The sequence below is a fragment of the Bombus flavifrons genome, chromosome 7, assembly GCF_040668555.2.
Source record: "Bombus flavifrons isolate JBK064 chromosome 7, iyBomFlav1_principal, whole genome shotgun sequence".
In the NCBI taxonomy this organism is placed as follows: Eukaryota; Metazoa; Arthropoda; class Insecta; order Hymenoptera; family Apidae; genus Bombus; species Bombus flavifrons.
Genome location: NC_138448.1, coordinates 10329391 through 10356379, shown reverse-complemented (window position 1 = coordinate 10356379; position 26989 = coordinate 10329391). Strand labels below are relative to the sequence as shown.

General features: G+C 33.7%; 1 protein-coding gene across 1 annotated transcript; it reads left to right on the top strand.

The window, feature by feature from the left end:
* The first annotated feature begins 1528 nt into the window (after positions 1 to 1528).
* tll (nuclear receptor subfamily 2 group E member tailless) lies at positions 1529 to 15392 on the top strand. Its single transcript, XM_069116196.1, has 4 exons — positions 1529 to 1855; positions 11289 to 11525; positions 13054 to 13277; positions 13987 to 15392. Exons 1-4 carry the CDS (start codon positions 1771 to 1773, stop codon positions 14656 to 14658), a joined length of 1218 nt encoding a protein of 405 aa, XP_068972297.1. The 5' UTR covers positions 1529 to 1770; the 3' UTR covers positions 14659 to 15392.
* The last annotated feature ends 11597 nt before the right edge of the window (positions 15393 to 26989 follow it).

The following is a 26989-nucleotide window of genomic DNA, read 5'->3' as shown; positions in this document are numbered from 1 at the left end:
ATTTTTCGCTCTCTATTTCTTTCTTTCTTGGCTTTTTATACCTGATGTTTTCCATCCACACATCGGTGGATTTCAAGAGTGACGGATGCGTGGTTTTGTTTTGAGCGGAAACGACGTTTAATAAATGTTAGTGCTTGAAATAGCACGGCGGTCGGTTTAAGACTTTTTTACGATTTATTAAGTTTATGACTAACGTGGTAAAAAATGTAGTAAACGAACTGTAGTCGTTTATATGTTTGTGGAAAGTTTAAAGAGGCAAGGATATATTGAATGCATACAATAGGTATAAAATTAAACATGAACAATTATTCCAAACAAATAAGAGTATCCTTTTGGATAAAGTAATTACACATTAGAATATATATTTACCTATGTATATATCATTTCTTGAGTTGTATTTATGATATAAAATTTATAATGATATAAAATTGCATACACATCTGCAGTTTAGTAATAACCGTTGATTTCATGAAAAGCTAAAACAGTGGTTTTGCGAATGAAATATTTTAAAGATATAAATAACAAATTCTTTCGTATTTCCTTTGTAAAAAGATACCTGCGTAATGATTATTCATGTATTTTAGAAACCGAGTATAAAATATTATTTCATCTATATTTATAGATTTCATTATTCTTAGTACGAAGGTAGATATCTAATATCAGGTTTCAAGATTGAATTGCAACATTAAATGTTCCACAACTAGTCTTTTACAGCATATCTTTATTAATAGATACAAGACAATATTTCTATAAAAGTATAATTAGTTACGATAACCATTGAATAAAAACTAGCCTAACCTCTATTAATTTCTAATAAATCCTGTGATCAATAACACATTGGCTGTATACATAATATGTATAGAAGATATATCAATTCTTGAATGAACTAATTGTACTACCATTTAATAATATTCATACTTCAACATTACGAATATGTCTAATGTTTCCAAAAACGAAAATCTAAATTTCATTAATTACCTCAAAATCTTATTCGAATCCATCGCTGTTCGTCAAATTCATTCCAACGATTTTTAAACAAATTCCATTCCAAAATTTCACTCCCTTTGAGATTCCATCCTCGAAAAACGTATAAATAAAGAAATCAGCAAAGCAACCGCTAAGCTACTGATTATCTGTAATCCCAGTGCAAAAGTGTTGCTAAATTAGTTTGGTTGCGGAGGGGGGTCACTGCTTTGGTGATCGTGTGGCACGAGGTCCACGATTACGGGCAAAAGGGGTGGAAGTGGCTTCGTTTTCACCTCACTGCCGGTTGAATAGCGGCGTGAGTGTGTGTCTTCACAAAGGGTGAGAAGGGCAGGAGACATCTGACGTCCTTATTCGTTCGCCACCTTTCCCCTCTGGCTCGGGTGACGTTCAACCCCCGTCGAAGCAGGGAGGAACCAGCTCCTTTCGAAAGAACCGCCCTTTTTCGAGGGTAGGGAAGCTGTTGGCCAATGAAGCGTTCCGACGACGTTCCACCGTTTGTTTGAAAACGGTCACGAACCGTGCTTACTATCAAGAAGTCCTGGCTACGATGACTGTCAGTCACGTTTCATCGCGGAGCCAACCCCCTCGCTTCGAGGGTACAGGAAACAACGTCGAGTAGTCTCTTGGATTTTGGATTGCGGAAATTCTACGTGTCACATGTCAGTTCTCAGTTAAAAACAAACCACTCGCACGCTGATCTCGCGCGATTAAAAGTGCATGAACTCAAAGCTGGTTCTTCGTTCTTCTTGGGATTGTTCTTGTTAATTGACTGCAGTGTGTGCAATGGAAGAGGCAATCCAAATGCAGACTCAGGAAACACAAATCGGACATATGCCCGTGGTACAGCCAAAAATGTCTGCATCGTCCAGTAAGTTTCAAGATTTATTTCATATTTTTGTTGACGTTTATAGAGAAGTGAAAAGTAGTGTTGTAATCAGTTGTATGTGTAGATAATATGTCGTAGAATAATATGCAGTGAGGTTATTCTTTAAAATTATTGGTGTCGATTATTTGATTGTTTATATTCGTTGGTGGTATCTTGAAAAAAGAATGTGTATAAATATATTCTAGAAAGAGAAAAATTTCAGAAGATTTTGTTCTTCACTCACTGTGCAAATGCTAGTTTATTTTTCGTAATCATTCCTAGAGCAATTTATTTTCAACTTAGAAGTAATTATTTATATTTTGTCACTTTCATATTTTGCAAGTCTATTTTATTGGAAGTTTCTACATTGTTTATTGTAGATAGGACCTGCTATCTTGAAATACAATTCACATAAAAAGAAGTATCTAAACGATATTTTTCAATCAAAAGTTAAACCGCAATATTTTGAAAATGAAAAATTTCTCAATATTAAATGTATCTCTATATATAATATGTGAAATTAAATTTTATACAAAATGTTCTATTTCATAGAACAATGATCATGGTCCTTTTTCGAATTTAAATAATAACTAAAAACTTGCCAAAAAGATTTTATTTCAAACCACATTTGGAGGCACCTGTACTTTTATGATGGTACCACATAATTGTATCTGTCCAGTAATATTCTACTATATGATATTATACAAAGTACCTTTCTCCTAACAACTTGTTTAAGAAATTACTCTAAAGCGTAATAAAATTCCTCATCGATACCTAGGATAAACACAGACATAATTCAATAATGTTGTATAATTGAATGTAAACTCAATTAATTAATGTAAAATGTAAACTTAGTTTCTTGTTAACACGTGATAAATATCCGATTTGCATGCCGACGTTTGGAACATTGAAATTTGATGAAAAGTTATCTTTTCATTAATATGTCGTTACACAAAAGCTAATCGATTTGAAATCATAATTCTGCAGGAACGTATTCGTAAATAGGTAATTATAAATATCCCGCTATTAGATACAATCATTACATTGACAAGTTCAAGATTTTACGAATACATTTAAATAAAAACTGAAATCTCTGTGTTTACTGTTTACATTCAACCGCAAAGTATTACTGAATTATATTTCTGCTTGACTTATAAGTAAATAAGAGACTACGTATCAAAATATTTTTCTGGTGTTCTATGAATTATGAAAGAAAAACGCCTTTATGTATTATATATTATGCATTATGTAATATATTACATATATTACATATTTTATAATATATATATGTTACATCATTGAATTTGTTTTAATGATATACACAACACTGAATAGGATAAATCATATAAAATGACACAAATAACAACTATTTTTTAGATTTATTTCAACTTTTACTTCAACAAAAAATGCTTTTTAGTTATATTTAATACTAACAAACTATTACTTAAAGCATTCTTTTTTCAGATTATCGTAAGTATCTATAAAATTGTTACGACTATTATCATGAAATATGATCCATGTAACTGACACTGTATAAATTCATATTAAATCGCTTTACAATGGACGATATTCACGCACTTTCGCTTGCAATGATACATACGATAGTCTCGTAGTCTCACAAAACTAAATTTCTCAGTACAGTTTAATATTCAATTTTCCACGCATAACAATTATATTCTAAATGTTAGTATATTTCTCTGATTCTCAATAAAATTAACTATAATTAATGACAATACACAAATGCAATATTACAATTATGGTAATACAATATAAATTTGCTTGATCTTTTATCCTCTAAAATATTTAAACGTGAAACTCGAAAATTGTCAATCTAGCAAAATTATTTCATTTGTTCAAGGAAACACCTACAAAGAATTTTATATTATCTTCTTGTATTTTATTACATATTTCAAGATCTTAGGATTGTTTGCAATCCCTTGTCTTCGATGTATAAAGAATATATCGTTCGCTAACATTTTTTACAATGACAGCTGTGCTTACCGCTCAAGTAACGATAAAACGGGATAAGGTTAGTTCTAAAAGTATGTGTGTTGTAAATACCATTAGGGGTTAGGTTGGGATATCTAACCTTACCTGGTGTCGCTGTGCTATCATATCACTATATATAACGCTATATAATTACTTTTTTTATACATCCTGATACCTGAAAACAGGTATCAACTTTGCCAATTTCATTACACACATCAATGCTACTAGAAATTAACCTTTGATAGGATAATAAATTTCAACTTCTTGCTTTTTCTCACTGAACAAAGTATATTTTTTACATTCTTACAATTTCAGAGATTTTGAATAAAATGTTATGTCATGTTGGGCTAGAATTCTTATGTAGTTTAACATACTATTTAGGGTAATTACCTCGAGTAAATAATAATATGAATATTTATGAAGTTTCATAAAAAATTCAGTAATATTAAATTAATTGATCTAATTTGTTGTTTAAATTGTTGTTTAAATTGTTGTTTAAATAACGATACATCAGTGTGTTAATGTAGACTTTAATTTAGGAAATCCAGTTCATCTAAAGAAAATATATGTAAAACTAGGATATAAATTTTTATTTCACATATCTGATCTCATGAGACTGGCTATATTGTTATTTATTTTACGACTATCCACGAAGTGTATTAAAACGATTATAGAGAATTTTGATGGAACGCTTGAAAAGTGATCGTGTGTTATCACTATTTCGCATTTTAATTGTTTTACATCGTATTACAATTATCATTATTATATTTAATATTTTTGTTACAAAACTTATTTTATTGCAACAGTAAAAAAATTAAAAATTATTCTATCTCTCGAAATTAAGATACAAATTCACGTGCAAATAAATGTGATCAATTAAAGCACTTTTTTTTCTTTTTTTGACTAGAACTAATTCTTTCTTTCGGTATTTCTAGGAATCTACGTCCTCCTAATTATTATAGTTTCCGTTTAGTTCTTTTTTGTTTCGTAATCGAAATTATGTGTGTTTCAAATATAGCAATACCATTCTCTTTCTGTCATTTACAAAGCATTAATCACATCGGAGGGTGCAGGGATAATTATCCTGTATCTGAAAAGGGTGCTTGCCATCACGCGGCTAATCTCGTGTGAAACAAATAACATATGCAGTATTTAAACGAGACGGATGATCGTGCATTTAAATGACTCGTCTCCGGTGGCATTCAGCCATGAGAAAATAATGGCAGATGGTCAACATATAATGCGGTAGCCACGAATCTCCGTAACGAGGTAACAGGTTGTCGTGGGTGGTTGAATTCGAGCGTCATTTGTCGAAAAATCAATGCATATAACTCGTTACTGGTTGACTTGAAAATTATCTTAAGACCCACTTGGATAGTTTACTTGCATAATTGAATTGGCAAATGTATTTTGTAGAATATGAATATGGTTATAATTGATTCGACGAAATTTTAATCTTATATTTTATTGAAATATTTTTTAAAATTATATTTGTTGTATTTCAAGGCGTAGAATTTTATACAAAGACGTGATGAACGTGACTTAATGCTAATCTAAATATTTACTGAAATATTTTTACAAACTATTACGATATATTTAAGCGATATATTAAATATTGCGAGATTTAATACATTCAAAGAGTATTTTTCGAGAGAATATATCTCGAAACTGCTTTAATGAAAGTTTTCATCCAAGTTTCCTTCATTTTAATAATCAAAATAATTAATATTAACATATAACAATCCAACGTGTTATTTTTTATTAATATTTCAATGTATGTAATTGTTAAACATAACGCAATAATAAAATTCGTTCGATGCGATGGAGGGAATGGTGAGGCAGAAGAGCTGATACATGAAAATCGCGAGGATCTTTCGCCGAAGCGTGAATCGGACATCGCAGCCCCTATAACCGTAACGCGGCGAACAGATGACGAATGATCGCGCGTGCGTTATATGCACGTATAGGTGTATATCGGTGGTAGGCGTTTGTTTCCTGACACATGCCGCGAAATTTCCATACCCCACTAACGATGCGCATAACACCTGATGGACAGTGACATAACGGTACGACCGATGATGATGTCACCCAAACTGTTAGGTCTTATCTGAATATCGTTGAGAATGAAAATGTTATTTTAGTTAATATGATTTGATAGTTTTCTGGTGTACAAAATTAAAATCATAGTAGAATAAATCAGGAGGAGATTTTGGTTGCTTAGGTACTTAGTATATTTTATGTAAAATTATTTATTGATAAAGAAAAAAATAATTTGAAATCTTCATAATTATATATTTTAAACGAAGTATTATTACTATGATATCATTAATGGATTTCTCCTACCTTAGTAGTCAGAATTTAAATTATTGTAATATCTGAATCGTAAAAATTAATAACCAGTTTATGAAACATGATATTAAATATGCATTGCATGTTAGATATCTATGCGTCTACATTGGATTTCAATTTCATTTCGTAATATTTCACACGAGAAAGATAAATTAAATTCGCGCCATTCCAAATGATTTATGTAGCTTATAATTGAATGTCACGAAAGATTTTACTTTCGTAATACTGTGGCTAAAAGCCGTTTTATCCCAAAATTTCCGAAGCTCTTCGTCGCGCATTATCCCAAGGAAAGATTATATCCTAACTTGCCCCGTTGAATATTGAAAAATTCTACAAATAAAATTCTATTTCTTTGCAAAATAAAGTTTTCAAATACAGTTGTGAACAAAATTTTTAATTCAAGTATTCAAATATTTTATATAAATTTATATAGTCCGAATAATTAATTTTTATTAAACGAAAAAAGAAATAGATAAACTTGAATAGTAATTACGCGCAAGAAAAGTTATCTAGCCATTACGAAGAAGTTCTGACAGAACTTAAAATTATACTCAACTTTTCGTTCGACGTTCGACGAAATGCACGATAATTTACCCCTTTTTACCCCTTTACCCCGAATCGCGACGAACTTTTCCCTCAATTTAGTTGTCACGAACATCTAACATCGAAGTTACCCGACCAATGGACTTGAATGATGATAAAATCCAAATAAAATGTCGCTGCAGCAAGAGTGAATCATATCCAATGTGCGAACCAATTCCCAAATTAATCATCTGATAATAATTATTGTCTTACGGGTGTAATATTAAATTATTTACAGATTTTTATATCTTGAACGCATTATATCACGCTCAAAATTATATAGGGAAGTTACCGTCATTCAATTTCTTGGCAATTCATTTATTTTACAGAGTTAAACTATTTTACCAATCTCTTCTTAAACTACTTAATTAATGCACCAGATTAGACTAAAAATTTAAGTACATAGGTTTTGAAAACTTATGTTCAATAATTTCCGATTACTTACTTCCAATTAAACATTGAACATAATGTTCCTAATCTTTTATTTTTTAGTTAACTTTAGGTTCCTTTTTTATTTCTTTTATTTTATTTCTTTCTTTATTATTTTTTTATTTCTTTACGTATTAAAGACCAAGTAATGGAATAATGTATAAAACTAATATATACACGACGTTATTGGAAGAAACCTAAATAAAATGTTTTACATATTGTTCTAACAAACTCTACAAAGAAGTGTATAAAACTATAAGTGTTTCAACTTCCCCGATCTTCCGCAACCATAATGTTAAAATATCAGAATTCAGATGTTGGATTTAAATAACGTTGCTCTTAACAATGTATTTAAATTTATAATATCCACAAAAAAAAACGGCTTACACGCAGATTCAATTTCGTGACAATAATCGTCCTATAGTAACAACGTAACAAACTAAAATATTTTAAAGCGAATGACGACGACTAATCGTGTAAATAAAAATGAAATTAAGTGACGAAGGGAGACGTAGAGAAAATCATTGAATTTTGCAGTCCCCTTTCCATTCGCGATTTGCGTGTGGTTAATGGTAAGCAAGCATGCGCTTTTGCGCATTAAGCCGGTGTCCGTCTCCTTTCTGGACGAGGGGCGAGCTCGATCACTGTAAAAATTCCATGAATGATTGACAAGCCAGAGAAAAGGAAAGCGACGGAAGAAAGATGACCAGCACTCGGTAAAACATAGACCTCGATTCCACAACGATGAAAAATTCAATCGCGAATGACTCGCGAGCCACGCCGGTCGAATGCAAATTTGATGCAACGCTCGAATATCGGCTCGTAAAACGTGCATCGCGTGATTCTACCACGAGCATGTGCGTTCCTTCGTGCACGCCTCTCTTCCGATACTCGTTCATTGTCCTTTGGGAGTTAGTTTCCAATTGCTATTGAGATAAACACTCGTATGTAAGAAACAACAGGCTTCTTTTGCTTTAGTCAACTGATAAATCCGATGGTTTTACTTCGCTGACTTTATTCTTGCTAATCCGTTTCTTATATTTTGCAAAGTGAACATTTCCGAGGATATGACTTGATTCATTTATTTTTTAACGATTTTAACGTATAAAGAAGTGAATGATTCTTTAGGGAATTATTTTGTTGTTTGATTGTCTTACTAAAAAGAATTTGAAACTCATGATAACTTTTTTTTGTAATCTAACTTGCGCTGAAATTATATATAATACTACAATACTTACTATGTAGGAGAAAAGAGAAAGAAAAGTAAGTTAAGTTTGAATATAAATTATTCTGATTTAGGATGATTGCTTACAACTCTGTTCTTTCGAACTTAGTCCTTTAGACAGTTTTATAGATCTTCTAAGACACTATAGTTGCTGAAATTACAGTCACAAATCCTTCGGAAGAATATTCTTTAAACAATTGTTGCATGCTAATATGAAATTGTGCAATTTCCAAAATATCTAAATAAAATTGTTAAATTATTTTTTAAGAGCGTTTCAAATTTTAAATAATATATACTTTTAAATAATATATACTTGTAGGTGTTTACATCATTTTGTTAAGTTTTTATCAAATAATACCAACGTATGTATCTTATCGTATCAAGAGGCTTCTTGGAAAGGCATTCGCTGAAGTTTTAGTAAAACTCTTTCTGTACGTGAAAAATATACATGTTTGTGATTCAACTTTCCCTTTATCGTGGGAGAAAAGGGTCTTTAGTGTCGTGCAAGGGTGCACCCCTGTCATTGCAACATGCTTGTTGCAGTAGTTAGTACGCGCGCATCATATTTCGTATAATGCGTACATTTTCATCGATATTTTACTCGAAGATATGCTCAACCCTCTGATGTACGTCTTTCTTTTTATGTTTCAAATTTTAAGTTTCGGGAAAAGTGAATAGATTTAGGCTGAAATCGGATTAACTGGCGTAATTTTGTTGGGTGAAATCAACAGGTAGTTCCTCGTTCCTAGTTGAATTGATAGCGTTCATTTACGTAGTTCATTTTGAAGCTTTTTTAAATTTAATTACACTGAAAATATAGAATTATATCGATTCTTCCTAATGGAACTTAAGTTGCAAATATCGTTGTGACTTAAAATCGAAATTAAGAAATTTGAGAATTAAAAAATTATTACGATCAAGTAATTTGAGATGTTAAATTGGGTAAATTCCAATGTTGTTGAAAAGTATTAAATTCTCTGTATTACAATTAAAGTAGGTATAACACAAGATAGCTTATTCTTTCATGTCTTTAATACGAAGTTTATAAATAAACTAAACACTATAAAATTGGGACGTAAACAACAATTTATCTTACCTCTAAATATCTATAATCAGTAATTTACTTTAGATATTTCTTGAATATTTTGAAATATTATGTACTCAAATTTTATACATTCTTGTCCATTTCAATTATTTATTTAAATATCCGCATTCTATTTTTCATACAATATCCTTTGCGCCACTAATTCCAAACACGAAAAGATGTTTCACTACAATACTAAATACTATTATGTCCTCGACCATTGACCTCCTAAATAGCAACCCTCAATAATACTTAAAGGAAAAACCGACGCTAAAAAATCATTTTCAAACCTAACCGAAATTTTCCTTCTTTATCTCTCAAGCAAACACCCCCAGATTATCCTTTGTCCAACAACGAATTGGACTGTCGATATACTTTTCTCGTGGGTTTCTCTTTTAGTGTGTGCAAGTGAAAGGGGAGGGGGTAGAGCATTGGCGGAGTGCTACGAAAATGTTTAACCTTCTCCCATAATAAGATCTACGTTAAGTAAGATAAAGGAGCCGAGGAAAGGCTGATCAAGGGAGATCAGGTGATACGAGCGAAGTGTCGTGTTTCTGGCTGCTCACTTAAGAGCTGGTGAATGCAGCAGCCACATCCGGTCCATTCAGCCCCATTCAGGAGTCTCGTCAAGCTCAATAGCGTAGGCGGAGCTCGCGACAACGAGTTGGTACCCCCATTATAAACGTACCACACCCTTGCTGTTTTATATAGAGGACCAGCACGAACAGGTATAGAGGCGCGTACGTCCAGGAGGTCGTTCTAACTTGGCGACAAATCGATCCATTCATCGGCAACGTCATTCACGGGATCCGTGTTTTCGATGGTAAATGGGTTCCCGATTCAAAATACTGGCATTCTTCCAACTTAAACGCGCCTTTTTCCTTTCTTCTGTAGCATCAGGAACGGGGTAAGAATACGCCTTTTAGGCAAAGATCGATTCAGAACCAGAGACTTCTATCGATCGTTCTCTTCGCTCGTTGTCAAATGTAAGAAAATTGGTGAGGCATAGAGTATTCGATAACTGAATATGCGTGCGTTCGTACTTTGGAACTTGACCGGGTACTTGTGGCTATATGTATGGGAGTTTTTGATATTTTTGGGAAAATTGTTTCAACGAAGTTTGCATTGAAAATATAGTTTTGAGAACACTGCATGTGAGTGGCACGCGTTATTTTTGGAGTCCTGCCAATTTCATGTCATGCTTTCATTTTCAATCGCTTTTAAACGTTATCGGATTGATTTGATGTTGTACCTACGCTTTATTTGCTTAAATCTTTCATTACGAAGAATGTATATATGCGTCCTGAATAATAACTTGCTGGCAATATATGTATATGTTTTGTACAACATGAAATCATTCCTATTTTCATTTACATGTTTCGTATTATAAACTATTACAGAGTAATTATTCTACATGCACCTATTGTTCCTATCAATGAAAATTGTTTACTTTATTTAGACTAAAAATGCCTTTAATCCTGGTGCTTCTAAAGTGAAAAAGTGAATTATTCTGTAATGGTTATTACTCATATTGCAAAAGTAGAATTCTTTTATTTTCTTCCTTTCTACTAGTTTAATTATTTGCAATTTTTGGTTCAGATATTTACAGTATTCAAATTTAAAAATACATATGAACCTAAACTATTACATTACTAATAGCTACTTTTTTATTATACTTTCGGCGCCTAATCAATTTATACGAATCGTTTGATTAAATTAATTTAGTCAACTAAATTCGTTCACAAAACTGATAAAAAGATATTTTTATATTATTGCAGGTCGTATTCTTTATGATATTCCCTGTAAGGTATGTCGGGATCATTCTTCAGGAAAGCATTATGGGATTTTTGCTTGTGATGGGTGTGCGGGTTTCTTCAAGAGATCGATACGAAGAAATCGTCAGTACGTTTGCAAAGCAAAATCTAAAGGGGGTTGCATGGTGGATAAAACTCATCGGAATCAATGTAGAGCATGCCGCTTAGCCAAGTGTATTCAAGTCGGCATGAACAAAGACGGTAAGTTCCATGATGTATTATAAAATTTATCTGTCGGTTATAACGTAAAATGTGGATAAATTTTCCACATTAGGAAGATATTAATGTTAGAGACAATATTCAAACAAATTTCTAATTCCTTCCGATATTTTGAAAACGAACATAATTTCTCAATATTTTGTCGTTTATATCTGGTTGTAGAATATAGCAATACGATAACATAACACAGGGTGCATTACTGCATTTTCAATGAATGTTAGGAAGCAAGTAGTGGGGATAGAGGCTTGAGTAGGAAGGCGTTTAACGCTTCAGGCTATGTAATTTCATTTGTTATCATGTCGCTGTGGACATCAGAGCATTGAGTGTTCGTAGACGATAGTTTTGTAAAAAGTGTCGAGACAGTTAACGGAACTCGACGACTCTTTCGTCGCCATTTCAATATTGGGCGTCATGAGGAAGAATATCATGTGTCATTCCAAGTTGCGATATAATGTATATGTAATATATATAATATAATATAATATTTGACATCATTGGCTCATACTTTCTTGAGGACAGCGGAATCACCACGACTGTAAACTCAACTCGGTGCATCAATATGATCAACAATTTCTTGAAACCAGAATTACGGAGACTTTCAATGTGTGATTTTTTCTGTGGGGTTACCTCAAGTCATGTGTAGACGAAGGAAAGCCACGAATATATGTTAAACATTTATGGTGTAAAACTTTCTGCGAATTAATATAGTGCTAAAGAATTCAAGATAACTTTATACGGTTTTGTACGCATTTAAAATTCTTTAGAAGATTATATTTATGACACCGATAAGATGGCTTTTTGTTAGAGGTTGCTACCTCGGATATCGATGGTTTCGGGTGCAGAAAGTACCGCAACTGGCCATAAAATTTGTAAGGGTCGGATAACTGCTATAGTGTGTTCCAACGCCTCGGGTTCACGTTAGCTTTTATTGTTTATAGTTACGATGTCTGTGAAACCTCAATGTTTTAAGCCTCTCAGCAATATTTCGATCAATTACAAGGCACAGAAGAATGAATGGATGAGTGCCTAACTTTTTAAAACCTGGCATTTTTCGAAATTTATTCCTAATGTACAAAAATATCAGTAGGAAACAGAAAGAAAGGGGAATGTTCTGCTTTTACTAGATAACGCACCACCTCTTTCCGTTATAGAATTAAATACATTAAGAAATGAACTGTTTGACATTATGTTTCTTCCACCAAACGTAACATCGTTAATGCAACCGACGGATCAGGCTGTAATCGAAAAATTCAAAGGATTATATAGAAAAAATTTGCTTAAAAAAATGGTTGGGGACACACAAAACTTGTGTAATATAATTTGCAAATAATTTAACATTAAAAGATTGTTGCTATATATTAAACGAAGCATAGAGTTTATTGACTGTGAAAAATCTTAGTAAAACATAAGGAAAATTTATCTATAAGATCTTGAAGTGTATGAGGTAAATAAACACACCTCGTAATATATGTTAAATGATGTATTAATGTAAATTTTTGTATTTTTCAAGCTGTGCAGCACGAACGGGGACCACGAAACTCAACTCTGCGGAGGCAGATGGCCTTGTATTTTAAAGAACCCGAAATGATGGCTAGCATGGTGCCCCCACCAACGACAGCTTTGGATCTCGCTTTGCCCAAACCACCGACAGAATCTCGAGTCGCCGTAGCTACACCAACTCCTCATCATCTTCTTTCACATCCTATTTACTGCAACAGCTTGGCCCTATCGAAGGTATATATGTATATATGAGAAGAATTTTGCGAATAATATGTTGTTTAATTCACGAAACACGTTAATAAATTAGATAATCGCTAGATTGCGGATACTCACATTTACAAATTCATATTTTTATGAAGCAATGGAGTGTAATGAAATATATTGTAATATAATGTAATGTAATTTAATGGAACAGAATGGAATGGAATAGAATCTAAACAGAAATTAGTTTCACCTAATTAACAAGTACTATACTTCCGATGTTTTATACACTTTTGCATGTCATACGCATTCTGTGTATGTTTGCATTTTCCGTAAATGCATAAACGTCGTATGTCTAACGATTGATATCTGTGAAATTGAGCTCGTCACATCGAAGTGGAAAAGAGGATTAAAAAATAATGTTTTAGGCTTCTATAAATTAGTATATTTGGAATATAAAATATAGAACGGAAGATGAATTTTGGCAAGAATTATCTACGAATAACATTAAATTTGATTCTGTCGTTTAAGATAATTTTATGGAGTATTTCTACACGTAGAAATATTGAATAATAGAACGGTACAAGCTCTAAAGTCCTCTATACAGAATTTTATAACTTCTGATTCTCAAATTTTAGAATACTTTCCATTTCTGCAGAAGCTAACCAGCTCACTATCTTATTCTAAACACATCCACTAAATCTACAACCACTGAACACGAGGTTTTTATTCCAATTTATAGATACCAATCAACATGGTGGGTTTGCCATCTCTACCGTTGATCCCGGCGGTAACGGCGGAGTCGATCTGCGAACAGGCAGCTAGATTACTTTTCCTAAACGTTCATTGGGCCAAAGAATTAGCAGCAGGAACAACCCTGGTCCTGGAGGATCAATTGACTCTATTAGAATTCTCGTGGAGAGAACTATTTCTCCTCGCTGCTGCTCAAATCCTTCCAACGTTAGATCCAACTACCCTTCTCCCGCCTGCTCCTCATGGCCTTAGTCTGGCAGTCGAAGTGAATCGATTTAGAGAAACACTGGCTGGTTTTCACGCGATGAATCTCGATCAGCATGAGTTTGCGTGCATCAGAGCGATCGTACTGTTCAAAGCTGGACTGGATAGCGAACCTACGCCAAGCAGTAGAAGTAGCAGTGGATCAGCCTCTCCTAGTGTCGGAAGTAGACTCAGGGACGCGGCAGCAGTCGCCAGACTGAGAGATGGAGCGCAACTTGCTCTTGGTCAAAGATTAAGTGGTGCATCGTTAGGTGCTTTGAGGTTTGGAAAATTACTCTTGTTGCTCCCTTCGCTCCGTTCCGTTTCTACGCATGCCATCGAGGAGTTGTTCTTCAGGAGGACTATCGGCATCATTCCTATCGAGAGGATCATCTGCGATATGTACAAGGCTGCTTGAATGGTATGCATTCGTTTAGAATTGTAATGATTTTGATATACTTGCCTCCTACATATTAGATACTTAGTCGGCCAAAAGAAATGATAGAAATACAGAAACCATTTCAGTGCTTCTAGTTCTAAGAAGAAAATGCGTGTATTAAAAGAACACAATTGAGGACAATTGTGAAATGTTCGATAAGTAAATGAATTTAGAATCTTATCTTTTCTTCTTATCCTCGCATCATTTCTTCTTAAAGAAGCCTCTCAATTCTTCTTTTAACTTCAACAAGATTTTAACTCACTCAGTGTATAATTCGATATTTTATATTAAAATTTAAAAAAGCAAAAAGAAAAGGAAAGAACAAATTAGAAAATAATATATCAGCAAGATTTGGAGTAAAATAGACAAAATTTTATAACATTTTCTTGAAAATCTAATATATAAAGTTCATGGAAGGCCAGGCCAACGAACCTCAATAAAATACTTAATAAGGAAATGTCTTTATAGAAAATTGTACAAAGTTATGCCAATAACTGCAAAGATAGAGTTAAATGTATTGAATAGCATCATGTAAAAGAATGGGATATATGAAGCTGTGATGAAAACATATCAAAAAAAAAAAAAAAAAGACAATGCGTAACTGGAAATAATGTACTAGAGATTCGTGATGATAATATATATCCATTATTTTTGTATTATATACAGGGTGGTTGGTAAGTGGTGGTACAGGCGGAAAGAGGGTGATTCTACGCGAAAAACCTTTCCGCTTGTACCACCAATTACGAACCACCCTGCATATTTGTGTATTTTACCTAACTTGACCATCTTAAATATCTGACTTATTTCTTATGATAGGAAAAAATATCAAAGGAATATTCAGTTCGATGTGTGATGGATAAAAAAATTTTCTCGAGACCATCTTTTTCGAGATTTCAAGCTCATCGAAGTATTTCTAAATGGGACGACATATTTTTATTACAGCAGTCTTATAGCTCGTAAGAAATAAATTCAACGATGTGCACTATGTTGATTAATGGCTAATTAACTTATAAACGGAGGAATCTCAATTTCATTGGTACAATGTGTCGTGTAATTGTTCCTGATGCTTAAAAATATAAAGAAATTATTCATTTTCTGTCTTCAAAAGTATATCGAGTTGAATGGCGCATATTTCGAACACCTGAAATAAATCTTTTGCATTGAAACATACAAATCTTACTTTTGTCTACTTACCGTACAAACATGATTTTCTCGATAAAGTCAACATATTGCACATTTGCACCTTCGAACCGAATATTCTCTTCTTTTAATATTTTTTCCTACCATAAGATATAAACTTTAAAATTTAAATTTATTTAAAATGCTGAAGTTAAGGGAAGTATCCTATATTATATTCCAGATGCCGTACATGGTACTATAGTTATATATATATATATTATATATCATAACTATATATATATATATGTTTTTGTATATAATTACATATATATAGTTATGATAATTAGTAAATTCATACACAATTTATTTTATTTTAGTTGCGTTCGTGGCAATCTGAAACTTTTTAAAGTGTAAAGTTTTGTTATTGAAATTTTGTCAGTAATCGAGGATTTTATATAAACTTTCAAGTAATTAGAAAAATTACATGTGTTAATAAAATCAACCAAAATGAACGCACGCAAGTATAAAATAGATATATGTACTTATGTCTGTACGAATTAGTATTATATGGCAATGACTACTTTTATGAAAATAATAGGCGCCCATAGCGTTACTGTATATTTGAATGATACATAGGGAATATATAAATATGTTAATAAAATGTTACAGATTATTTAATTGTATAAATATACATTCCTTTAACCCGTTTTTTCTTGTTAAATATAGAAAATTTCTCTTTTCTTCGTTCCTTGCGTTAATTTTTAATTTATAATTCGCATTTAATAATTCTTAGTCTTATAAACCGACATCTAAGAAACAATTGAAATTATACAAAAACATATCTGTCCTGGATTATAATTCGTGTTATAATATATTGTTTAAATAATGTAATAATATTGCGAAGTATTTAAAATGAATGATTTAGAAAATAATTCTCTGTCACCAAGATTTCTTGCCTTTAAAAAAAAAATACACACACTTCCTACTTTTCATAGAAAATAAATATTAATTACATTACATGTAATGATATCTATAATGTTATGTTTGATGACTTACCCTAGGCCCTCTCGCGCTACGTCGTGAAAGTGATAATACTGCTTTTTATTGTTTCCTTCTAAACTGCAAACCAATCTAAGATATAGAATGTTAAGAAATGAATAAGAATTTGTTTTGATAAACCACTAATAAGAACTAATGAAGAAAAAGAAAAATAAGCACAAACGGAAGGCTAATGCTTTTTTACGGAAAGATTTTGAAACGTCCTGTTTCCGCCGACAAGAAAAAAACTTTCCCGACAACAGAAACATCTAAATTTTACCTGCGTCTTCCGTGGCACAATGAAACGCATTTCACAAGAATTTTACGGTGATTTGAGTGGTAATCGCTACACAAAAGTTTCCCGCATCGTAGTTCCTCAAGGCTGTCAGTATATTTAGAGGTATTTCCTACTATGGTAGACCGACGTGTAATCACTAAGGCGGGTAAATAATCGTCTTGGTTGACCGGTGAAAAGGCATCCGAAACATTCAAAGGAAGGTGGCTGACAAAGTCTGCATCATGCTTTTTGTACGCAAATGTCACGCACTCTTCAGAAATATAACGCTCTGTTATTTTTAACGATGATTTGAGATCAATGATCCTTTCGTAGCTGATTATTTCAAGTTACAATCAAATATACGTGGAATCGTCATGTATAAATATTGAGGCTTTGCGCGGTGTAATTGAATTTCTTTCGGAAATATTCGAATTCTGCCAACAATTGCAAAAGTTGTTTACCTTATCAAAAAGTGAGAAGTTATAACATTTATTGCTATTGAAAATTTCAATTATTTCTTAATTTAAATTTCTACGTAGAGATTCTTGTTAACATTAGGTACAGAATATTAAAACCGAAAACGCAATTTTTTTATTCTTAATTTTCGTCTTATTTCGACTTTAAGAATCAGCCCTTAAATTTCCTTACACCTGCAACCGAACACCCTGTATATTAGCTTCTCTGTTGAAATTACAGATTAGGTTTCATAAGTTTTGTGGAAGATTGATGTGTTTGAAAAATTTTAGCAGTTGTAATGTTTGATTATAATTATTATTAATGTATAATTCATAATAGGATAAACGAAATTTCCTTTGATAATAGCTTTTAATTATTAGTTATAAAGTAGGAAATGGAAATTATCTTTTTCTGTTATATGCTAAGTTGTTTTATTTTCGTTAAAAACAACGTTATAGCTATAATTGGTCCGAGAACACAAAACAGTTAAGAAAAAAACATACTTCAGAATTGTAAAAATGTTCTCACGAATTCTTTCTTCGCGGAGTTGAATGAGAAAGCGATGCGGGACGGAAAATGTATCGGCGCTAGCTCCTACCGTGTTCGAGTGACTCTTCTGATTCGCATGACTGAACTCTGAAATGTTAGCACTTAACAATCATTGTGTTTCTTTGCTCATAAATCTGTTTACATCGATACTCAGCACCTCGATAGCTACCAGTCCAGTTTCTTAGATAATCGAAGGATCCAGTGATGTAACGAACTTCGAATCATTTTTCGAAAGCGGAGTTATGTAGTCGGAATAATGATTCGAAAGTTACACCGTTGCACAATTATCGAATAATCTACTGCTGTATAAGAATACGCTATATATAGGTTTTGATTACAAATTAAGTGCATAGAGTAAATAGAACACAAATATTATATATGTAGATCTTCTAGATAGAAATGGTTTAATTATGTACATAATAGTTAATCCAAAGTTTTTATCCAGACATACTTGTAATTTAAATATTCTAATATACAATTGAAATATCTCAGATTATAACTTACTTTGAAATTTGGTAACAGAAGGCACACCTTTTTCTTTGTTGCGTATATTTTACAACTTTTTAGAATTAACCAAATATAAATAATAGAATAAATAAATTCTACACACTTTGATATAATATTTCTTTAAAAATATTTTATTATAAAAGCTATTATTACTATTATTATTTTTTACTGGTGAGTAAGTAGTTGACGAAGTAGACAATCTCTTACGTGATCATAAAGCGTGGATTAAAAGATAACCACCGAGGTCCCAAAGACTCAAGGATTTCGAATCCAAACATTATGCTCTGACAAATTACTCAGGTAAACAGTCCGCCCAAAAGTATCGGTGGCCGTTACCTACAAGGTAGCTGTAGCTACAGGACTTTAACAGTTCGTAGAATTTTGTAGAACGAGAAGAAGTAAATGGTGTGTTAGCCAGGAATCGAGTTTCCTTGAACAAGATGCGGAAACAAAACAACTGATATGATTCACCGAAAGATAGACTAAATTCCGAAGCGGTTGCTTTTTTGAAATTTAGAAAAGGGATCGAAGTTGTTTCAATACAATTTGGTTTTGAAAGTAGGATGGACTAGAATCATTTATTTGTTATTTGTCGAAAATTCCGTTAAACGTTCAATATTAAACAATTGAATAAAGATAAATTAAGACATTTTGCAGATCATATTGGGGACAAATCAGGAAGACAAAATGAAAATCATCAAGCAACAAGAAATCGAAACAAGAAGAATGAAATCGCATCGTGCCGCTCGCAATTAACATCTCGATCTAATGAAACTCTCGAAACACCGTATGTTACAATTTTCTACATTCAGCATCCGCGGTAGGGCCACCCCTGTGCGCCACTCTTCAGAAGAGTGGTGCTTCTCTGTTCGAGGAGGCAGCGCTTTTCAGCATGTAATACTGTAACGTTTCCAACCGAGCGAATAATAATCCCCGATCTCGATGGTGAGATCGTCGAAAGAACGAATGGAAATCACAACGGAGCCAGCAGCAGCGGCAATAACAACGAAAACAACGGTAACAATGACGACGACCAGAACAGAACGATCGGGACGTCGTCGTCGGCAACACACCAGAATTCCTTCGCTTAAAATAAAAGAGACCTCCCCAGCGGTTATTGTATCAATCGTATCGATACAATTGCGTAATTGCTCGTGTGTATGCTCGGTACATTCGACCACGAAGTCGACAAGTGGTTCCCACCGGTGGAGCATGTCAGCACCTTGCCGCAAGACGTCCAGTGGGGTGAGTAACACGCGGGTCATTTCGAAAAACAATAGCGGGAACAATGTTAGTAGGATTTATACTCCTCCTTTTCTAATTCAATGTATTATTTCGATCGACTGTTTCTTGTCTTTTTGCCTTCATTGCGTTCCTTTTTTTGTTACGCGGCAATTTTTCGATCTGGATAGAGGTTCTTGTCGCCGTTTGCTGCTAATTTGTCAAGCACTTAATATTTGCACTTAATACTTTCGTTTCATTTTGTCTTATTACATGGAAATACTTTAGAATTTGACAAAATGATAATAGATAATAGATAAATTTATGATAGATAATATGAATAGATGAAAATATTAATTTTGTAACAACATAAAATTCTACATATTTTTATTAGCATACTTAAAATAGTAAATACCATCTTTATCTCTTTTCATTTCATTTTATATTATTGTTAGATGTTTATTTAGAATTTGTCAAGCCACATTCCCGAATCACTAAAATTATAATTACAGCACGAGAAGAGAATCTGAGTCAAATCTCAAAGAAAATTCCAAAGTCTACAATACCTCGTACAAGCTCTCTTTGCAATTTTACTTCACCTTTTTTCTCTCGTTCTCTCTCTTTCTCGTTGGCCATTCCTCCCCGTTACTGTCGCTTGGAACAAGGTAACCGGACGAAACAGTAACAAAAAGCTGTCGAGGCACAATGGGGGCGAGGATGTAATTGCGCTCTCCGTCGGTGGGTTAACAAAGGGCACTCGACTATATGTTACAATCTCGATTTCGTCGCCTGATCCTCGAGCGACTAGTCGTCCTCCGCGTCCTGTCGAAGTTTTCGCCATCCGGAATCGGCAAGGGGTGGGAGCTACGACGGTGGTCGAGTGGCCTCTCACAGGTTAGCCGCATTGTACGCTTTGTTTTGAGGTAACAAAACAGAAAATGCGCTCCATACGCGGCCGGCATTGTAGTCAATTAGCGAGCAACTGGAGCACCGCTGCACCGGGATTGCTGCACTTCACCGATTTAGATTTTGGTAACTTTGCTGGGAGACTCGTTACGTCACCGGGAGAGGACTGGCTCTATTCAACTGTTTCGTGCTTTTGAGGTGTCGTAGTTGTTTCTGTGTACTTGCAAGATACTTACGTATGTGTACTTACGTATGTGTTTGATAAGCGAATAAGCAATCGCTTCGTTGGTCAGAAGTATTTCTTTTTAAACTTCTTTTCTCGCAAATTCGCTTAATTCTGCTGCTTGAGTAATTTTCGATTCAGCAGTATTTTCTGTATTGTTAAGAAATGCCTTAAGTTTGAAGGAAATACGAGAAAATCGTTGCTGACACACATGATCTTTTATTTCTATTTGTGCAAAGATCTTTCGTAAAATATTACAAGCCCTTTTGCTCTGTGAAACAAGAACGGAACTGAAATATAAAAATTCAGAATCGCAGTGGAGTTGCAACATCCTGTACAAAATTCCTACAAAATTTTATAAGACGACGTCGAAAATTGTATAGACGTCGATATAGAATTTACAGAAATAAATCTATCTTCTGTTTTTTTTTTTTTTTCAAAAATTGTTCAAATTTTCTTCGAAATGACTAAAATTATTAGCAAAAGTACTTCGACTTCGTTCGGTTATTTAATAAAAGAGCATATAGATGTATCGAAATACGGGAAAACAAGAGAATACTGCTGAACGTCGCCGCTAAATCACACGCGCTGGAACGTCTTGAATTTAGCGTTAAGGCGCGCGCTTCGCGTGACGAAGCACCCCTGGTTTTTCGTCGTGAATGAATATTTGCACGTGCTCTGGGGCGTCTTGTGTCAGGAATTTAATAAAGCAAAGCCGTGGATGGCCTGCACGTACATTTTCATCGGTTTTGAGCGAAGCATGGCGAACGATAACGCTCCCTCCCCGTTTATGTGAGTACTTAAGAGATGCCAGCTGGGCCCTCCACCCTTCGCGACGTCGACGATCTTTCTGGCTAACGCATTTTTCTTAACTCCTCCAAAATATTTGGCTAATTCATCGGAGGGATACCGTCGGCCTACGTTAAACCGGGAATAGCATCTTTCAGTGTATTTAAGTTGTTTGTGATATAAGTAAAAGATATAAGGCGAGTTTGTGTATTTTTTAAGATGTCAGTAATAGGTTTATTAGATTTATCTATAGTTGTAAATATGGTCATATTTTTACATTGTTATAGAATTAGTGAATCATCAAAGAAAAATGTGAAGTGCATGCTTATTACGATGTTCACTTATTGACTTTTTTTTAATGTCATAATTACATTTTTCGGAAATCGTTCTTAGTTTCAGCTTTTTACACTTGACTGTAGCGAATATATTATTGTATTTATAATTAAAAGTACAACATTTTTAATAATTCTAATACGCTACGAATATTATTATTTGCGAAAACTTTCTAAACACAATTAGCTACGACAGGGTTCAAAGAATATAAATAATTAAAAATTAATAAGAAGAAGTTTGAACTCAATAAACAATTCGAAGCAGCTCTCACTATCTTTTTACTCCTTACTACTGACCTTACTATTTATTCCAGAAATAAAATATATAAATAATATAAAATATAATACAATGTAAATATAATATAGCATACCTTCCAGCAATTAACACAATAATTAAAATATTTCCACATTATCGATATGTACACTATTCTAAATGTGATTCTGATTATCCGTAATAGATTGCAGAAAATAGAAAGATATATTGCAAACATTCGTAAATAAATGCTTATATTTATTAAATTTAATATACTAATAACTCAGACCGCAGAAACAAAAAATCGGAATGTAAACAATAATTTTCGTCGACCCAAAAAACTGCTCTTATTCGCTGCCCCCCTCTTCACTTCTACGCCGTTTTACTTTTTCCTCTAGTCGTAGCGATTCACGTGGGGGGTTTTCGAGTTCCAGCGGCGCTCTCCTGTAAAATGCCGCCCCATTGTTAGCCCCCGTCGACGCGCCCATTATGTCTACTTGGCTGATGGGAACAGATTATGTTGGTCGTTGTCATTGAAGGGCTCATCACCGCCATGACACTGATGCCTCGAGCATCGTAAGGGGGAGGGCAGTAGGACGCACGCTTATTGTCCGAATAAATTATGTCGGGCGTTGATCGTGCCTCGTCGACTACCCTTACTGGTTGCTGAGTGAAATGTCACGGATCGAAAAATAGGGTATCCGTTGTCGAGTGATTTGATTCCTTTATTTTCGCGATCGTCTCTGGCCGCCGTCACGTGCCACTTCCTCTCCACGTTCACGTTAATCCTTTGAGAGACAACGTTTCTCCGGAAAATTTGCCCCCACCTGGAAAGATTAGTAAATTTTCTATGAGATTTTTGACAGGATGATATTTTTTCTAAGTTTTGACACGTGAAATATAAAATTCTACATTTATTAATCTCCTAACGGTCAAGTTTTTCTTCAACTTAGACATTAGAAGTAGAAAATGGCTGTCGTTTAAAAGAAGGAGAAGCCCTAAAAGAAGGAGATCTCCTATCCATGAGAATTAATGTTTAAAACAAGAAAACAATTAAACGGCGAATGCATTGGGTTATGTCCTCTATGGGAATGTATTTTACTTATTGATTAGGTGTTCTATACGTCATGGATGTGAGCATCACGGGATTAATTTATTATTAACAACCTTCATGCTTATATTCCTTTTATCTATGTAGTTTTTTTCTATTATGTCACTATCATATATTTATGTAGTGAAGATTAATATTAGTCGAAGTTAAATAAAAATAGACACCATATTTACTTCATATTTTCAATTACGAAGCACAGAAACGGAAACAACTTTCATAAGCTTAAGATTTCCAACTCCAAACCTAAATGTAATTGACAATATCGCTTATGTAAATATAATACGATTTAGTTGGTGACCAGTTGCAATCATTCACGATCTAACTCATGGTATATCTACTCGTATTGCCTCCCCAACAAGCTCCCAATTTATTACAACTGTTACAGCAATTACAACAACCGATTAGCTTCAGAGATTCATTTGCAAATGCCTCAGTACATTCAGGATACACTTGTTAAGGCACGAGTTGCTATGTTCGTAATAATTAACTCGGTTAACGTGAAAAGCGAAGCTCCTTCTTAACGAACCCGTCTAATCGGTTAACAGGTTTCACGTTAAAGATTTCGCTAGGAGCACGCACGCGTAGTTATACGGACGTGCTAACTACATGAAAGTGCATTAAAGGATGCCAACAGGGGGTCGAGCATAGTTCTACCTGACGTGGCTACCGTTCAAAGCAGCTAAGAACCACCCTTTCGGTATTATTTCGGTATTCTTCGACCAAGAAACACGGCCACAGGTGTCGATCATTATGGATTTTGCGGTGTTACCACGTTCTCGGATTAGACAGAAACGAGACGCACGTTGTTGAACTCCTAGGCGGCTCTCAGTCCGTGTCCTTCAAATAAGCTAAGATCATCGTCCACCTTCTAATCTGTTTTCCGATATTAGTGACTTTAATTGTTAAAATTGGCCGAACTTGGGTTCGACCATTTGACAAGTGTATTAAAGACACTGAGAAATAAAGTCTGTTGAACTCTCTTTTCTTCTTTATTGATCCTTCTTTTGTATTGAACATCCTGCAGATATAAGAAATGTGATTTATAAGTTTGCATTTGTCATGGTGAGAAATTGTGCTTACTCATGATCAGATAGTTGAAAAAGAGGGATTCGTGAAATGTGATAGAGAATTGCGGCACAATTATCACATACACTAATTGACTGTCAAAAATATTCCAAATAATTTACGAAGTCTAAGTAGGAGAATTATACATATTATAATGAAGAACTATTAATAATACTACTATATAATACTAATACTATATAATACTATATAATACTATATAATACTATATAATACTAATTATCCTAAATACTAATTATCCTAAATACTAATTATCCTAAATACTAATTATCCTAAATACTAATTATCCTAAATAAACTAATTATCCTAATTATCCTAAATAAACTAATTATCCTAATTATCCTAAAATATAAATTACTGTATTGTATTTATAATATTTAATGTATGTATTACAGAATATATTACATATTGTGCCTATTATATATCATCATTCTCATAGTACGTACACATTTGTTCCTTTTTTGAGACATGGAACCTGTTCTAAGTACAAACAAATGATCGCATATATTCATTGTAAAAAAATACGCATTTTTGTATATCTAACTAAAATTATGCACGACCGTAGTTCAGATAATAGAAGCTCAGAATAAATATGAATTCGCATATTCAGAGTTAAACATTATCTTGTTCATACAAACAAGGGTCTACCGTATGGTCAATCAGATATCTCTTCCATACATATCCTAGTCCTTAGGTCTCGAGTTCCTAATAATCAACATAAAAATATTAAAATACATAAGTCATCCCTTAAAATGAACCATAAAGAAGTCATCCATTCTGAAAGACTCCGCGTTGTTCCCAAAACCCTTGTGCAAACATAATTTTTTATCGTATCTATGAGAACTACGTATTCCCCAGCTTGATATCTCTGCAAACATCGCGATCCAGTTTCTTTCGATTTGCGGTCCCTTCCATTGTATAACGCAATTCCTTTCGTACATGGTCGCTGTTAGCACACAGGCAACATACGAAAACAGCATGGTCGCGTTCCAAAGACACGATTAAGACGACAAAAAGCTCGCGTGTAACGTAGACTGTAGACAAGCCCGAGACCGGCACGCTGGTCTCAGGCTTAAAACCGCATGAAGAAGGATCCACGCACTCTGGCTGATATTCAAAGAAAACGGGTCTCTTCACAATGGCTGACTTCGTAAGGCAAAAATCAGAAAGTTAGGGCGTCTCGTAAGCGAAAAAGGGACGACTGTCGAAATATCTGGATCCCCGAGGGACATGCAGCTGCTGTGGAACACGCAATGATTGGCCATCGTCACTCGTCAGCCATGCTGGATTTTTCCGGTCTAGCTTCTTTTCACAATGGTTTCGCGGTACTGAAAAAGGGTCAGGGGCTCGACGAAATCGGTATCGTTTAGTCGAAGATTCTCTTGCATCGTGTGTGCTTTTTCTTGTACCTTGTATGAACGTTTTCCTTTTAGCTTTGTTCGATGACGTACGATAGGCCTCCACATTGTAGCAGGGTCGTATAATGCGATCGAAAAATTACTATCGCTTCCGTAGAAGGCGACTGGAGAGAAATTGAAATGATTATTAAGGAAATAATTTTCAAGAGACATTTCCAAATGCAGAACATACAAATTTTGAAATTGAAGAAAATTTTTATTGCTTAAAAATAAATTAACACGCATATTACTTTCTGCAAGTTTTCTTAATATTAGATAAGTTTAAAAAGGTACAATGACAAACGAAAATTATTAATACTTGTATGCAAGTTCCAATCTTAAACTTTCTTTTGTTCATAACTGTATGTGTTTACTTATAGTAAATGTTAAAAATAATTGAATATGTAGTTTATTGTTTATTTATTGAAATATTTCGATACTTTACAAACAAGTTTCGTTCGTTGTGTATATAGAAAGGATTTGGATCAGCAGAACCTTGAACTTGAAACAAGGAAAGCTTCAACCGAGAAAAGCTGAAACGAGAAGAGGGTTGCGACAGATTTGCCTGCGATTGCTGGCCGCGTGCCGCAACCCTATGGATTAAGCGCAATTATTGGAACACTTTGGCAAACCGCAACCCGTTTCACACGCTCCTTCCATATCTTGTTATGAAAGTTACTAATTCCGTTTTCCAATGGAAAAATGGAACAACAACATTAGTACGGTAAATCCGTCTGGATTTACGTCCTATAATTATTACGCCCTATAATTCGTACGTCAATCGTTCGAAGGCATCTTATCATAGACTAATATCAAAAGATTAGTAATTGTTATAAATAATTATGTTTAAAATATTATAATTAAAATATTCTATATTTTGTTCTATATAGTATATCTATGTTTTTTAAGATAGGCATATAAGTATATCAAAAAAGGCGAGATGTTGACATATATTTACTTATAACTTGATATTTCTTTATATAACTAATCACGTGACATTTTTCTAGATTTAAAAAACAATAATATAACTGTAAATAAGAAATATAATT